Here is a 16,301-nt window from a genome sequence, read left to right on the forward strand (position 1 = left end):
CGTGACCTGGCTGAAGTTGGACGCTTAACCGACTGCGCCACCCAGGTGCCCCTATTTTTCACTTTTATACTAACAGTTGTAAAATATAATTTTTAATGGTGTGGGCATGTGCGTGCATGTGTATGTGTGTGTGTGAGGGAAGAGGCCGATGAAAGCAAAAGTGTCTAGGACTCACAAAGTCATAATTCAGCCCTGTTACTCACTTTGGCTTCCCCAGGGGTCACTTCCTTTCTTAGGGCACTGTACATATTGTGCTGTGAATTCCATGTCACTATCTCCCTATTGACCTGAGCAAACATTTCTTTCACTTATCTTTTTGTCTCCAGCTCCTGGCTTAGTGCCAAGCATACGATAGGCATTCGATGCGTATTTATTGATTGAATAAATGAGTTAATTGATGACCTCATTCAGCCAATTGCTTGTTATATAATATAGGGGACACTAACTGCTCTTGGCCTCAATTTCATTTTTTTTTTTTAGTTTATTTATTTCTTTTGAGAGAGAGAGGATGGAGGGCAGAGAGAGAGGGAGAGAGAGAGAGAACCTCAAGCAGGCTCTGCGCTGTCAGCCAGAGTTTGACATGGGGCTGGATCTCACGAACTGTGGGATCACAAACTGCCAAGACCAAGAGTTGGATGCTTAACTGACTGAGCCACCCAGGTGCCCCTTGGCCTTAATTTTTACATCTGTAAAATAAATACGTTGGAATCAACGAACTCTCTGGTTCTTAGGGGGCACTTTATGTCATGTATTTGTTGTACCAGATCATGTGACTTTCTTAATGTCATTGAAAAATGTGTTTTATTAGCAATGAAAGAGTCACTTGTAGATTCTTAGAGTCATTGTCGTGTATCTCCCTCTCTCTATTTTTCTTTTAGATCCTTCCTGGAAGGCAGCATGTCAAATTTTGCCTTGAGAAAAATGTCTCCCACAGGAAATGGTAATGTAGATAATATTTTCCTTACTCAGAAAACTTAAGTATATGAGAAAAACAACTCATAGCTCCTAATTCTTTTATATAGATATTGAATGTTTAGAAGCAACAATCTAACTTAATTAGCATTGCCAAGTTAGGCTTCAGGAAAATGTAAGGGTGCTATAGCTTTTACTCATGTAATTGCAATTCAAAGATTTTGTAAAAAATCAATACAAATGTTCTTTTGTGTGGGGGACATTCTGGGCTTCTGACTCCCCTGAGATTAAAGAATTCAGTTACTTATAATCAAAAGCACCAGACCTGCTTGACTTTTAGTTAGTAGGTACTTTAAAAAATATTGTGTGTACTTCTGAAGCATATTTCTTTTTAAATAAAATGGCCAACCCACCAAACCCTGGCTTGGTTTATCTCAAGCCCATGGTTCTGTATTCCTGGGTGCCTCACAAGGCCTCCTGAATGCCACACTGTCAGTTTCAGTTGGCACCTAAGCAATTTTATATGTTATCTTTGATGATGAGATGTGGGATTTGTTCTTTCTTGCCAGCACATCCTACTTTGAAACAGTACTGGCCTTGTCAGTCTAGAAGATTGATGCTGGCCAATCAGATGTGCCTCTCGAGACATCGAGGTTAACAAACTCACTCTCAGCCCCATGCAATTACACTGCCCAGTTTCTTATTTTTTTCTGTTGACAGATATGAAGAGTACCACGCAGGGGACCACACTGAGGCAACAGGGTTTCCACGAGGTGAACAAAAGAAGGAACTTCTTGCAGGATAACAGCTGGATCAAAAACCGTCCTGAAGAAGAAAAGTAAGAGGGTGTGGAGAGGGTGGGTATGTGGACAAGTAGGGAGAGCCATTCTCTAGTTGGGAAGCTAGCGGCCATCTGGAAAGCAAGCACATTCCTTAAAATACTGTTACATGACCTAATATATCAGCTTTCAGATTTTCAAGACTATCTCTACCATTTTTATTATCCACATACCAAAAAGGATGTGAGTCATCAGGGAGAAAAAGCAGAGTTTCATTGTTAGAACTGAATAGACATTTGTGTTTATTTGACAAACAGAAAAGAACATGACTTTCCAGTTTCCCAAAAGATAATATTCAATCCATGGTAGGGAGATTCCAGATGCATGTTAATTATGTCAGTTGAAATAAATAATAGTATGATTCCTAATTTGCAAATTTAATAATAATTTATCTAAAATTTTGATATGTGCAAACGAAGTCAATGCATTCTCAATTCATTTTAGTCCCAATGGTCATATATATCTAGGTACTCAGTGGGTGGTAAATGTAATATTACTTTGTAAGGGAAAACATTGGCCACCAAGAAAGTTTTGTCTGTTTTGAGCATTGCTTCTACTAGCTATATGTTATAGACCTAAAAACTACAACTGTAGGCATATCACCTCATTGCCAACATAGACATTTGTCCAGCCCAGATATATTTATTACAAATTATATGACACATATACATATATTTTTTGTTTCCCTCTTATGTGTCATACTTGATACTAGATACATACTTTACATATAAAGTACCACAAAATCTTGGGGCACCTGGGTGGCTCAGTCAGTTAAGCATCCAACTCTTGATCTTGGCTCAGGTCATGATCTCACAGCCCTGGGATTGAGCCCAGCATCCGGTTCCACACTGAGCATGGAGCCTGTTTGAGATTCTCCTCTCTCTCTCTCTCTCTCTCTCTCTCTCTCTCTCTCTCTCTCCTACTTGCATGCTCTCTCTTTCTCTCAAATTAAAAAAATCTCACAAATCACACAAGGTAGTTATTGCATCCTATATTTTATGGAAGAAGGATATGAGGCCCAGAAAGTTTAAGTGACTTGTCAAATCCCCACAACTATGAAGTGATGGAATTGAGATTTTAACATGACCCATTGTCTTTCTGTTACACTGATGGTCCTCATTCAGAGGCAGTTGTGTCTCCAGGGGATGTTTGCAAAGGTCTGGAGACATTTTCAGTTATCAAAATTGGGGAGTGCTCCTGACATCTAGTGGGTAGAGGTCATGGATGCCACTACACATCCTACGATGCACAGGGCTCTCCCCACAACACAAAATTATCAAGCCTGTAGTGTCATGGTGCTAAAGTTGAGAAGCTCTGCATTACAGGATATTTACTGTACGCTTTCTACTAAACTGCCCATATATAGTCATTTGCGGGACATACTTGTAACCATTAAATGAAGATGTCTATTAGTTTCTGTCATTAAATATTATTATTTTAAGGGAATATAGGTGTATTTAGAGACTCACACTGACTTTTGGAGTTAACATTCATGGACAACGATTATTTCCTTTAGTAACACATTTACTACTTCTGTCAGAGCCTAATATGGCATTTCTGTCTTCCCTAATGGTAGAGTGATGTCAAACGTGAATCATAAATTCTGTGCTGCAAATATATGCACAGATGGGTGAAAACAGAGATGTCTAAGACAAATTGTAATTGGTAGGAATGATGGTTTTATGCCAGGCGTGCCTCCTTTACAAAGGCTCAGGGAAGCCGGCTTAGAGGACGTGCCAGCTGCTGAATGCAGGGGGAAATTGGCTCTGATGCTTTGCCCACTCCTACTGGCCCACTTCTGGGCTGTGTGTTACGATTCTTCTTCAGGTAAGGATGTGTCTGGTGTCCACTACTCTCTCATAAACTTGAGAAAGGGATACCAAGAGAGATGAAACAATTCTCTTGGGATTTTTGAGGGTATAAATTTGCTGGGATTGTTTCAACCTCACCGTTCATCTTTCTTTTTAATTATCCACCGCAGTTTCTTGTACAGCTTTATTACAAATTGTTCCAGAGTGTTGAGTAACATTAAGGGAGCAGACCCAGGAACAATGTGGTATTTCAGGTTTGGTTGGGTTGACATGAAAAAGGCTCAGGTACTTACTCTTTGGCTTTGGTTCAATGCCCAAAGCTCTTCTACATGTTTTGACATTTCCTAAAATTGCCTGTACTTTCAGGTCCACCGTACAAATAAGAAAGACATGGTTTGGGATTTTATGTATGAAGGTTTATGTATGTATGAAGGGCTATGTATGAAGGGTTAAGCAGTAGGAAAAAGCAGAGGTTTAAAATAAAAAGATCTGGGTCCTAGACCCACGTCTGTCACTAACGTTTTAGTCTTAGGGAAACCACAAAATCTCCGATCAATTTCTTCTTCTGTGAATTGGATGTGACAGAGTCTTCCTTGCCTAATTCATAGGATTATTATTTTTTTAATGTTTTATTTATTTTTGAAGGAGAAAGAGAGACAGAGCATGAGCTAGGGAGGAACAGAGAGAGAGGGAGACACAGAATTCGAAGCAGGCTCCAGGCTCTAAGTTGTCAGCACAGAGCCCGATACGGGCTCGAACCCACGAAGTGTGAGATCATGACCTGAGCCGAAGTCAGACGCTTAACCGACTGAGCCACCCAGGCGCCCCTCATAAGGTTATTTTAAGAACCAAAAAAAGCAAACTATGTATTCTCATGGTTCAAAAATGGTTTAAATCTCCTGTGAATGATCCACCTTCTTAGCCACAAATATTGGTACTTATTTTCCTACTTTTTGTCAAGGAAAACTATCAAGTCCATCCAATGAAAATGTCCAAGTATAAAGGACATAATTTAAAATATTTTTGTAGAAAGCTTTTGCCTTCCTGCAGAAAAGCACTCTTGTAATGCACACAAGGTAGATATGTACATGTTCCCACACTCTGATAAAAAAAAAAAATACTCATCCCATTATTGAATCATATGGAAACCTGATGGGATATATCAGAATAATGATTATTTGTACTGACAAACTTGTTTCTTTTCATCATGCACTTTTAAAGGGAGACTAATAAAAATAAATGCATAGTTGTGTTCTTATGCCTGAAATAAAATGAATTCATCTTACCCTAAATTGTGAGCTCCTTCCCCCATCTCCCTTATTTACCAAATACTGTGGGAACTTTGCATGTGACTTAATTTTGTTCTTTCTCTGCAGAGATGAAAATTATGGTAGGGTGGTGCTCAGTCGACATAACTCCCATGATGCCTTGGACAGGTGGGTGTTTCAGACAAGTTACATCATTAGAAGAAACACAAAGACTATAGTTTTGAGAGAAGACTTGTTCAAGACAAACTGAATATTTGTGGCTTGCCTCAGGCTTTCCCTGGCATTCTGGAAGACTCTGTGATATCATCAGGAGTTTCCATAAGGCAAAGTCTTTGCTTCTGCAGCTCTATGCTTCCAGAACCACAGTTTGGAGGTGTAGAATAACCAATCCCCTGAGGTAGCCCACTTGATGGGGAAAGGAAAGGACCCTCTTGATGGGAAAATGGTTCACAGAAATGTGACCGGATAAGAGATCTCTGAACCTTAGGAAAAGGAACCCCTAAAATACAGAAATAACAGTCCTAGAATCCACCTGCTTTATGAGCAGTACCTTCTTTTTAGAAACTTCTAGGCTTGTGGAAAACCATTAAATGATACCGAGTGTAAAAAGACTGACAGACATATTGTAGAAAGAATCAGGCAAAACTCGTAATCACAATAATGTAACTGATCTAAGATTGATCACATAAGCAGATAATATTCTTGTTAAAACACATTTATGCTCACACACATACAAACAACCACACCCATCAAAAGAACCCAAGTATCAGACACAAGTTTTATCTGGTCCAGTAGACCGTGTCTGTGTGCCACCAAGACATACTTAGTAAGAGTGTGATTGTTTTTCATGGCGTGGACTTTAAAAAGTTAAGTAGACACCTTGGGGTGCCTGGGTGGCTCAGTCAGTTAGGCCTCTGATTCTTGATTTTGGCTCAGGTCATGACTTCACAGTTCATGGGATGGAGCTCTGAGTTGGGATCCTCACTGACAGCACAGAGCCTGTTTGGGATTCTCTCTCTCTCCCCCACTCTTTCTACCCCTCCCCTGCTCATTCTCTTTCTCTCTCTCAAATAGATACACTTAAAAAAAAGAAAAAAGTTAGGTAGACACCTTGAATATTTTATAAACTTTTATTCATGAATGTTTCTTTTTTTTAATTTTTTTTAACGTTTATTTATTTTTGAGACAGGGAGAGACAGAGCATGAACAGGGGAGGGTCAGAGAGAGAGGGAGACACAGAATCTGAAGCAGGCTCCAGGCTCTGAACTGTTAGCACAGAGCCCGATACGGGACTAGAACTCACAGACCGCGAGATCATGGCCTGAGCCGAAGTCAGCCGCTTAACTGACTGAGCCACCCAGGCGCCCCTATTCATGAATGTTTCTAAACCTTTTAAACCCGTTCATAATTTTGACCTGTTCTGAGGGTACCGAGCTTAGAATCTTCTTAGAATCTGTTGGGTGTTCTGGTTCCCAGCCTTAGTTCATCTGATTGATCGTTCTGTGACTACTTCTGCCCTCTCCTTGGTCTTCATGACTCTGAAGATTTCAGCCTGGTTTCCTCTTGGCTCTCATCTCACCAAACAAAAGGAATCTGATTATTTCAGTCCAGCCACCAGTGGCAATTGTTCCCTCCATGTTATTTTTCTTTCTCTGGAACTATTCAGAACAAATATACTTGTTTTGGAGTATGGCAGTGAAAAGTAATCTTCATATTCTTAGTGTGTTTTAGGACAAGAGTTTAATGCTTTATGTGCTTATTTATATTTTAAACTATACTGGTTTCCTGAGCCCTTCCTGTTGGTGGACAACATTCTGTCTAAAGCAGCACATTGAACTTATATCTTCAGTAACAAAAATGTGCGAGCCCATGATGTTTTCCTGTTGACTCATAACTAGTGTCTCAAAACATGTTCTTAGAAGGGAAGTGCAGGTTATTTTTCTCCTTGCGCTTGCTCAGATAGATGCCCACTTGGCCATTTTCTGCCATTTCACAGAGGCTGTACCCACTTTAGGTACTGAACACCATTTGGAACATCTACCATATGCTTGACATAGTATCAGGTGCTGGGAATACAGAGATGCATAAGACACCACCCTTGGCCTTAGGGTTCTGGAAACATATGGATCCATAGACTACAATACTAAAATCTACCATGGAAGTGCTATTGGGGAAGTGTGTGACAGTGCCATGGGAATAGAGAAGAGAGAGCCCAAGTCTGTTTGAATTAATCATAGATGTCACCCAGAAAAAGGTCTTTGGTGTCAGCATTGCTGTTCAAAGAATGAGGAGGGGTTTCCGAGTAGGGAAGGGCAGCTGGTGGGCATGAGAATTGCTTCCAGCAGAAGTGGCAACGTGTGCAAAAGCTTCCTGTGAGCAGACTGATAATAAAGGAAAGGGAAAATAAACAATATATTCTCCTTACCTTAGATAACAGCTTCACAGTATGCACAAACTAAGAAATTTTGCCATGTACTTCTGCCAGATTGTTTAAACCAGTCAAATAAGCCTGGTAGCACAAATACCTACAGAGAGGTCAGTTGTCAACCAAGCACTGGCCTGAGGACTGGGAACAAAACAAAGTCCCTGCTTCCATAGAACACACATCTTAGCTGAAGATGGAGGACGGGAGAGACTGAAAATAAATAAACACGATACAACATGTTTGTATTTCCATAAGTGCTAGGAAGAATAAAGTCAGCTAATGAGACACAAAGGAGGCTGTTTGAGAAGGGGCTGTTTCACAGAAGGGGACCAGATGGCCCCGCAGTGCCCCTTTGCATTCATGCATTAAACACAATGGTGGACTATACTGTGATTTCACTCTGAGGTTGCTTTAAAACTCAGGTAGTTGCAGGGCGCCTGGGTGGCTCAGTGGGTTAAGTGTCTGACTTGGCTCAGGTTGTGATCTTGTGGTCCATGAGTTTGAGCTCTGCTTCAGGCTCTCTGCTGACAGCTCAGAGCCTGGAATCTGCTTCGGATTCTGTGTCTCCCTCTCTCTCTCTGCCCCTCCCCAGCTTGTACCCTGTCTCTCTCTCTCTCTCAAAAATAAATAAAAACGTTAAAAAAAATAAAAGGGAATTGCATTTGTCTTTACTTTTCTCTTTCATCAACAGACACTGTTCCCTCTGCTTCTGTTTGAAAATGTTCACATCTATTTATCCTCTGAAGCCCTGCTCAAACTGCACCCTATCCATAAGGCCCTCTCTGATTCTTTTACCAAGAAATAAACTGTCTCACCTTAGAACTTCCTTGCACTTTACCTGAACATTTTTTATGACACAAGCCATTTTGTTCTTTTGTATGTACACATCTAACTTGTCTCTGCGAGGGTAGGGTCCGTAGTTTTTATTCTTGATTTCCTCATAGTCACCAACATGGTGCATAGTATATTATTTACCTTAAAAATTTTGTCTAATAAAAGTACACTATATCAAGTTAAAAATTAAATTTTAAGTGCATATACTGTTTTAGTACATTTTCTGATTCAGTATCTTTGATCTGTCAGCTTCAAATGATACTTTGAAATGCAAACACAGTGAATCATGGCATAATTCCCCAAAGAGCTTGCTTTTTCTGTATCACAGAGCTATATAAGGCATTAAACAGCTTGTTTTTGCTGCAGTCTGATCAAGATATTCCCATTTGCTTTGATGATCTTGATTCCTATTTTGAAGCTCCTATCCTCTCTTCCCTTTTCGTCGTCTTTCCTCTTCCCTTTGTTCTGCTTACCTGTCTTCCTCAACTTTCTTTGCTTTCTGTCTCTCTTCTCCCTACTTCTCCTTATCTCCCTTTATTCACCTCTCCTCCTTACATCTATCCTTCCTCTCTTTTCCCACTTGCTTTTCATTTTTCTCCAACTTTTCCTGTTTCCTTCTTTTCCTTTCTTCCCTCTCCCTTCACTCAGCAAGTTCTTTTTTTCAACCCTGTCCACGGTGCTGAAGTTTAAATAAAGCTATTTGTATTTAGCCTGTTGACCTGGCGTAGGGTGCTACTAAAATTCTGCAAACAAAACATAGCTGATTTTAAGTCTATTGTGTTTAAGTCCTATGATGTAAAAGTCAACAGTATTGACAAGAGTACATATTAGTTATTAACTATTTTGCATATCATGTTGTTTGTTTTGCCTATCCTTATCTCCAATTTAAATATGTTGCATTGAAGTTAGAAATAATTGGACCTAGAGAAGAATTCACTTATTAGCATAGGGAGTTGGGTTTGCCATAATTTATTCCATCCAAGTCAAAACCTTGGATTTAGATACTCTGAAGCTGTCTTTCCTTGGTAACATGTACATCTCCTACTTGAATAGGCCAAAATTTTACCAAAGGCATGATAGGTTATAAACTCTTTGGTAATTTATTTGATCTTCTGTAACTATTTTTTGCTACAGGAAAGCAAATGAGAGAGATGAGCCAAAAGCTACAATTAGTCGATACAGATCTGATGACACTTTAGACAGGTAAGATGTTTTTTTAATCATGTAAGCAGAATGCATAATGTGTATTAAATCCCCTTTTTTTGTCAAGCATGAGGTATTTAAATGTTTGCAAAAGTAAATTTTGAACAAGATATTTTATATCCAGGGACAGAAGGGCTATTCAGATCAAATTACCTTCTTCAAAATTCACAAAATCTTGACTCAATATTCTGTTTTCCTAAAATCTTGCCAATATTAGATTGATAAAAACAATTCTGAAGAAACTGGTTTGGGTATAAGTAGGGTGGACACTCCATGGAAACTGTTTGGTTTAAAATGGAGAATCTAGTTATTTTTGTGAATATGAGTAGTCACTTCTCGTTCTGACTTTTGGTCTTTCCATCCCCCTGGTGGAAAAACATCAGTTTCTGTTTTTATGGAGAGACTGTAAATTATAATAATACAATCATTTTTATCCTCTCTAGTATAAAGCCATTAGCTCTTTACAAGGTGAAACTATTTTTGTGGCGGCAGCAGAGTCCCCATATGGCTTATAGAAGGGTCCATTGTGTTGTGCCTGTTGTTAGTTCCTTCCTACACAGAGGGAAAGGGCTCATTTCTATGGAGAAAATTGAGCAATGTCTATTTAGATTGAAGTGTAAATGCTACAAATCACACTTTTATTTTATATTTGGTAGTGATACTTAATAAGCATATAAAGAGTAAAGTTAACATCTTTAGTTGGAGTCTAGACAATGGACACCTGAGACCATTGACAGTTGAGGTCATTCTCTGTAGCTAAAGATATGCTGTCATTGTAGACAAAAATGCCACCTGCTGTATTTTAAGCAGATGTGCTGTAATTTATAGTATCTTATAGATTCTATACTCAGTATTTGCCAGTATTAATTCATGTAGGAAATGTATATACTTCTGCACTATTCATAGGTTTTCAAACCAGTTTCTTTAATACAGGCTGATACACACTGGTGTTCCTAAGAAGTTAATTTCTCTCTTGTAATTAATAGCCTCAACAAAAATGAGTGTGTAGAGTATTTGCGCAAGATCTCATCTCCATGGCACTGAGTGGAAAGAGAAGTCAAAATAACTGTCCATTCATGGTGGCCTTGAGGGCTGTCCTGTTGCACCATTAATTGAAGATGGAAACCCTATTTCTAGGAATGAATCTGGAAGTGAGATAATTATGCCTTAAGAAAGGGCAATAGGTGGGAGGCTTTGTAAGCTGTGTATTTGAAGGTCTATATTAGGCCAGTCAAGACAGAGCCTAATTCATTCATTAGCAATGAATTAGACTAGACCTTACAGACTAATCAGTTGAGTTGTTCTTAGCCTCAGATGCAATTTAGAATCACTGAGAGAGCTTTGAAACTTTACTGATAACTTGGTCCCAGCACCCCTCACCCCCAAAACTCTGATTTAATTAGTCTGAGGTGAGAGTCGGGCATTTTTAAAACTTATGAAGTGATTCTAATGTGCAAACAAAATTCAGAACCACTAATCTAGCCCAAAAGTCCTTCATTTTATACACTAGAAAATGAGGCCAGAGATTACCCGGTTTATTTACCCAGAAGTTTAGTGGCATGTTTGGTCAGCTCATTCCCCAGGAAGTCCTGAGTTCCAATAGTATGCTACATCCTCTAAGTGTGGAAATAGATGTGATGGAGAGAACTCAGGAATCAGTACAGAAAGGCAAGTCCTATTAGCAGGAGTCAGATTTTCATAACGCTGGCCACTCTAAATGTAAGATATGAAATAATTTTAGGAGGAAGATGACCAACAAACATCTGGTATACATGTGCGTATGCATTTCAAGAACACATTTATTTTATTTGTTACTTAATTTTAATTTAAAAAAAAATTTTGTTTTCAAGTAATCTATACACCCATCGTGGGGCTCAAATCCACAACCCTGAGATCAAAAGTTACATGCTCCAAATAATGCATTTATTTTAAATGAATAGAATAAAAGTACTTTGGAGTTGCATTTTTAAAAATATATATGTAGGTTAAAGTATGAGGTGTTCTAAAGAAACATAAGTAAATAACTACGTATGTAGCATGCAATATGGCCCAAATCCTAAAGGTGGTTTGACTAATTTGAAAAACCTAGGTTAGGGTGACCTCTAGTGTTCTCTTGTGGAAATGTAACTTTTCCTTTGGGTCTTTTGATCATGCTGCTAATTACCATATTTGGGTATTTACTGTTTCTAAGATTGACGTTTCTCAAAACAACCTATTCCATACACAAGTTGGAAAAAACTTAATTTTCAAGAGAAATACAAAGTAAAGTTAATCTTCCTAATAAGAAACTGACATATGTATTGGAATGGTGGTTTACAGTTCCCTCCACTATTACTCATAGACTGACCCCCCTAGTGGCATAGGAGAGATCCTGGAGGTGAAGAACAGTAAGTGAAGGAAGACATGTTGACCCAACAGATGAGTGTTGAAACTATCACACTACAAAATTAGATGTAAGACATTGGGCTCTACTGGGACGATTTTGGAGACAAACCACTTCCTAGTTGGGTGACCAAGAAAAAGTCACTCACTTTCTCTGAGACTCCATTTCTTCATCTATAAAATGAAAATAATTATACCTCCCTTGTGAGGATGTTTTAAAGAGTAGAGACTAACATGTATACAGTAAGCAGCAAAGAGTAGGTAGCTATTTTTATTATTACATGCACTATTGCCTACATAGATTTACACCGTAGCATTTTGAGTAATTTCATTTAATTCTAACATCAGACTTTGCCTTTATTTAAACATTGAGAATGTTTGATATTAAGGATCTGTTTACTTTAGATAAATTGTTGTTTTCCATGTACCAGAGTAGCAATTTCCCAAGATTACTTTTGTCTCATGTTAGGGTCTCATAGATAGCTATAAAGTCTGAGTAGAGTTTCCAAGGAACATTTAATTCTTTTTAATTTTATTTTATTTTTAAAGTTTATTTATTTATTTTTGAGAGAGCATGTGTGCGAGTGGGGGAGGGGCAGAGAGGGAGAGAGGGAGAGAGAGAATCTCACGAAGGCTCCACATTGTCAGCACTGAGCCCGATGTGGGGCTCAATCTTATGAACCATGAGGTCATGACCTGAGCCAAAATTAATAGCTGGATGCTTAACTGACTGAGCCATCTAGGCACCCCTCCAAGGAACATTTAAGATTTAAGATTTACAGTCATCTGACATCTTACTTATGGTACCCATAGTGGTTTATTGCAGAGCCCTTTAAATATAAACATCCCAGAGGCTCAGTAGCAGTTAGTGAAAGGTATATATTCATAGTCCTTTGCCTGATGATCACCTTAGATATGAGTTTTTTATACATGGATTCTAGGAGCCTGTATAAGTTAAAGCCTATATTGTGAACAGTCTGTTGAGAATATGGAGCTCTGGAAGATTTCAACCTTCCTTCCTTTTTGCATTCAAGAGCTATCAATTTGTGGCATTATGCACTATAAACAAAACCTTGTTTGGAGTTAACTCATAGCATTTTAATGTATTAGAGTTATTTACCCCATATTTTAGTTACACATATCAAGATGACATTATGAATTGAAATCATTTTAAATTTATGACAGTTAAATCATATTTTTCCCACATTAATTATTTTTTAGAATGAGGCAAAGTTAATGCCCATCTTTCCAAGAGTAGCTTATATAAAGTCATGTACTAAAGTTGACAGTAAAATTAAAAGTTTAGAGAAAGTTATAGTAGATCCATAATGTCGGATCAATAGAAAAGTTTTGCTGACCTTTTGTTTTCCTGAACCTAATTTTTCTACATCCTAGTTTTGTGCAAGCCTGCAGAATGCTCCCCAGGATAGCTCCGTGTCTCAGGAAGAAACTTCCTATCCTATCTGACGTGAGAGAAGAAAGGGAAGGAGGGTCTGCAGTATGGGATTCCTGATTTGTCTTTCCTGACACAAGGGACAGACACATCTAGGAGACCTGAGATTTAATGGCCAGTAGGGGCTATTAACTCAATGTGTTAGTTACAGTAAACTAATTCACCAGGGTAGAGTGACTCTTTTAACAAGTTCCCTCTATTGCCCCCAAATCTATTGTGGTTTAACACAACAGAAGATTACTGTTCATTCTCTTCAGAGTCCAGTGTGTTAGGCTAGAAGCATAGGGGATGTCTCAGCTCCATGAAGTCAACTCAGAGACCTAAGTTCTTTTCATGTTTTGATGCTTCCATCTTCAACACAGGGCAACCAAAAACTATAGTGGAAGAGGAAGAAAGAGCATAGATAATTACACAAGAGGTTTTAGGATGGGTCTGAAAGTGCAAACAACATTTCTGCTCACATTCTTTAGTCTAGAACTCAATCACATGGCCCCAACTAATATCAATGAAGAATGGGAAATGTGGTCTTCCTGTGTGCTCAGTAGGAAACGAAAATGAGTTTGGCAAACATATAGTATTGTCTATGCCACAAAATATTTAGAAAAATACTTGTCTTCCATTGATGTGTTTTACAGACTTGGGAAGTACTGTCATTGGCTGGATGTATGTTTGACAACACAGGGTTTAGGGGCATTGACCCCTGTGCAATGGAAAATCCACATATAACTTTTGACTCCCAAAACTTAACTACTATACCCTACTCTTGACCAGAAGCCTTTCTGATAACATAAACAGTTGATTAACACATATTTTGTGTGTTATATTTATCCTATCCTGAATCATTACAATAAAGTAAGCTAGAAACAAGAAAATGTTATTAAGGAAATCATAAGGAAGAGAAAATACATTTACAATACTGTACTGTATTTATCAAAAAATTCTACATATAAGTGGACCCATGCCATTCAAATCCGTGTGGTTCAAGGGTCAACTGTATTATTAAACAATAAAGAATATAAAATAGTGAGTTAAATGCTCAGTGAATCAGAGAGGCTAGTAGAAAAACATAAATTTAAAAAATTCCAAGCTGTATCAAAATAGCTTCATAAATAGATTTTGGTTTAAGTAGTTTTTGTTTAATTGAAAAATATTCTAAAATGTAACACCTGAAAACAAATCTCTTTACTAGTGAAAGGTTATATTGTGAAGTTATTCTTTCATGAAAAAGGTCTGAAAGGACTTTAATGATCTGAATGTTCATCCAAACTTTTGTCTTGTTTCTTTATAAAGGATCTCAGACAGAAATGATGCCACTAACACATATAAGGCCAATACCTTGGATAACCGACTAACCAATAGGTACCAGTATCTATTGACTTTGGGAAAGACCCAAGTACAATAGTTTTCTAAGCATTACTTATTTACTTACAATTCTTCTGTCCTACTTGATATCTTTCTGTAAATTCTTATCCTCCATTTTTTAAACACAAAAATTCTGGAGAGAAAACCATTGTTCCTCCTCATGGTTAGAGAAATAGAAAATCTTTGTTGCCTTGCTTAAAAATCAAGAGAGCCCTTGCTTCAGGTCATTGTTCTTATGACATTCATGTTTTTGTTTTAAGTCATCCTGGTGACAAGAGTGTGAAATACATGTGAATGCCAATTTTACATTCTTATTGCTAAAGAAAATCCCTGAACTCCACAAATAAAAGCATTGGGCTTAAACGATACTGAATTTTCTGATATAAAAAGATTTCCTTTAGAATCTAGCATAAGGCAAAAAGATCACCTTATCAAATTTATTCAAATACTGATGCTTTCTTTTTCTTTCTCTCAAATAATGTCTAACTTTAAATAACAATTCTAAATTCATGGACAGTTGTAAATTGATGCAAGTACTTATTCTTTGTGGCTGCTCAAATTTTTGCCCCCCCTTTCTTTTTTTTTTTTTTTTTTTTTTTTTACCAGAAACACGTCCACGTTTCGATCACCAGAAGCAGTAAAGACGTATGTACTGACTGAAGTTACATTTTAAGAGTAAAGTGTATTTCTTTGTATGTGTTCAAGATAAACCAGGTATACCCTGCTCAGGCCAAAGTTTCAACTATAACAAAATCACCCTCCTGTTGCTTATTCAGAGTTTAGGTAGAAAGAAGGAAATGGTCCACGAAGCTTTAAATATTTACTATTTGGACTTTAACACTTAAGTTCCAGTTAGTTAGCATATATGTAATGCTGGTTTCAGGTGTAAAATTTTGTGATTCATCACTTAATATACAACACCCAGTGCTCATTACAACAAGTGCCCTCCTTAATTCCCATTGTATATTTTATTGTTTATTTTTCCCCGACAGAACTTTATTTTTCCTTGTTTTTATGACCACTATCACTTGTCTTTCAAAACACCCATCATGTTACAATTCATCTGAGTCATGAAATCATAGGTTTGCTAGCAATCTGTTTAGATGAAGTACATTCTCTCTGGAACGTACTAGTGGTGATTATAAACAGCCAAACTAGGTGGATTTTTGAAAACAGAGTTGGTTTTTAAATTTTTGTTTAAAATTAAGGAATTCTCACGTTGGAGCACACCTGTCAGTAGTTGAAACAGGCCTGGGTCACTTCCATTTTTTTTTTGAAGGTCTATGTACATTAATAAATGCTAAATAGAGATTTAAAATGGTGTGATTTTTAAATGTTTTCTTAAACAACCTAGTGCTTTAAAATGTTTTGTTAATGGTTATTTATTTTTGAGAGAGACAAAGAGACAGAGCATGAGCAGGGGAGGGGGAGGGGCAGAGAGAGAGGGAGACACAGAATCTGAAGCAGGCTCCAGGCTCTGAGCTGTCAGCACAGTGCCTGACATGGGTCGAACTCACAAACTGTGAGACCATGACCTGAGCCGAAGTCAGACACTTAACCGACTGAGCCACCCAGGTGCCCCAACAGCCTAGTGCTTTTAATGCAAAAAATCGCAATATAATTCTGTTAGTCACAATATATACAATATGAAATATATATTATGAACCCAGAGCACATGAGAATTCGTTGGTCTGGATTTCAGACACACAATGTCATATAATGAATGACTTAATTCAGTTCCTTCAGTTCTAATTACTTAGATGAGGACCTGAGGATTCATAAAATGGGTAAACTAAGGAAGAACTTGTTTTC

The 16,301-nt window shown here is 37.9% G+C and overlaps 1 protein-coding gene across 1 annotated transcript in view; it reads left to right on the plus strand.

The window, feature by feature from the left end:
* Positions 1-897: 897 nt before the first annotated feature.
* Positions 898-16,301, plus strand: part of SCEL (sciellin) — a 95,487-nt gene continuing 80,083 nt past the window's right edge. Inside the window, exons 1-6 of the mRNA XM_047082050.1 lie at positions 898-940; positions 1,633-1,750; positions 4,939-4,998; positions 9,224-9,292; positions 14,418-14,486; positions 15,096-15,134. Of these exons, the coding sequence (XP_046938006.1) occupies positions 898-940; positions 1,633-1,750; positions 4,939-4,998; positions 9,224-9,292; positions 14,418-14,486; positions 15,096-15,134 (398 nt within the window). The remainder of the gene's footprint in view (positions 941-1,632; positions 1,751-4,938; positions 4,999-9,223; positions 9,293-14,417; positions 14,487-15,095; positions 15,135-16,301) is intronic.

The sequence above is a fragment of the Lynx rufus genome, unplaced genomic scaffold (genome assembly GCF_022079265.1).
Source record: "Lynx rufus isolate CCGP_SWC_20201006 ecotype Redwood Valley unplaced genomic scaffold, mLynRuf1.p SCAF_1, whole genome shotgun sequence".
Taxonomy (NCBI): Eukaryota; Metazoa; Chordata; class Mammalia; order Carnivora; family Felidae; genus Lynx; species Lynx rufus.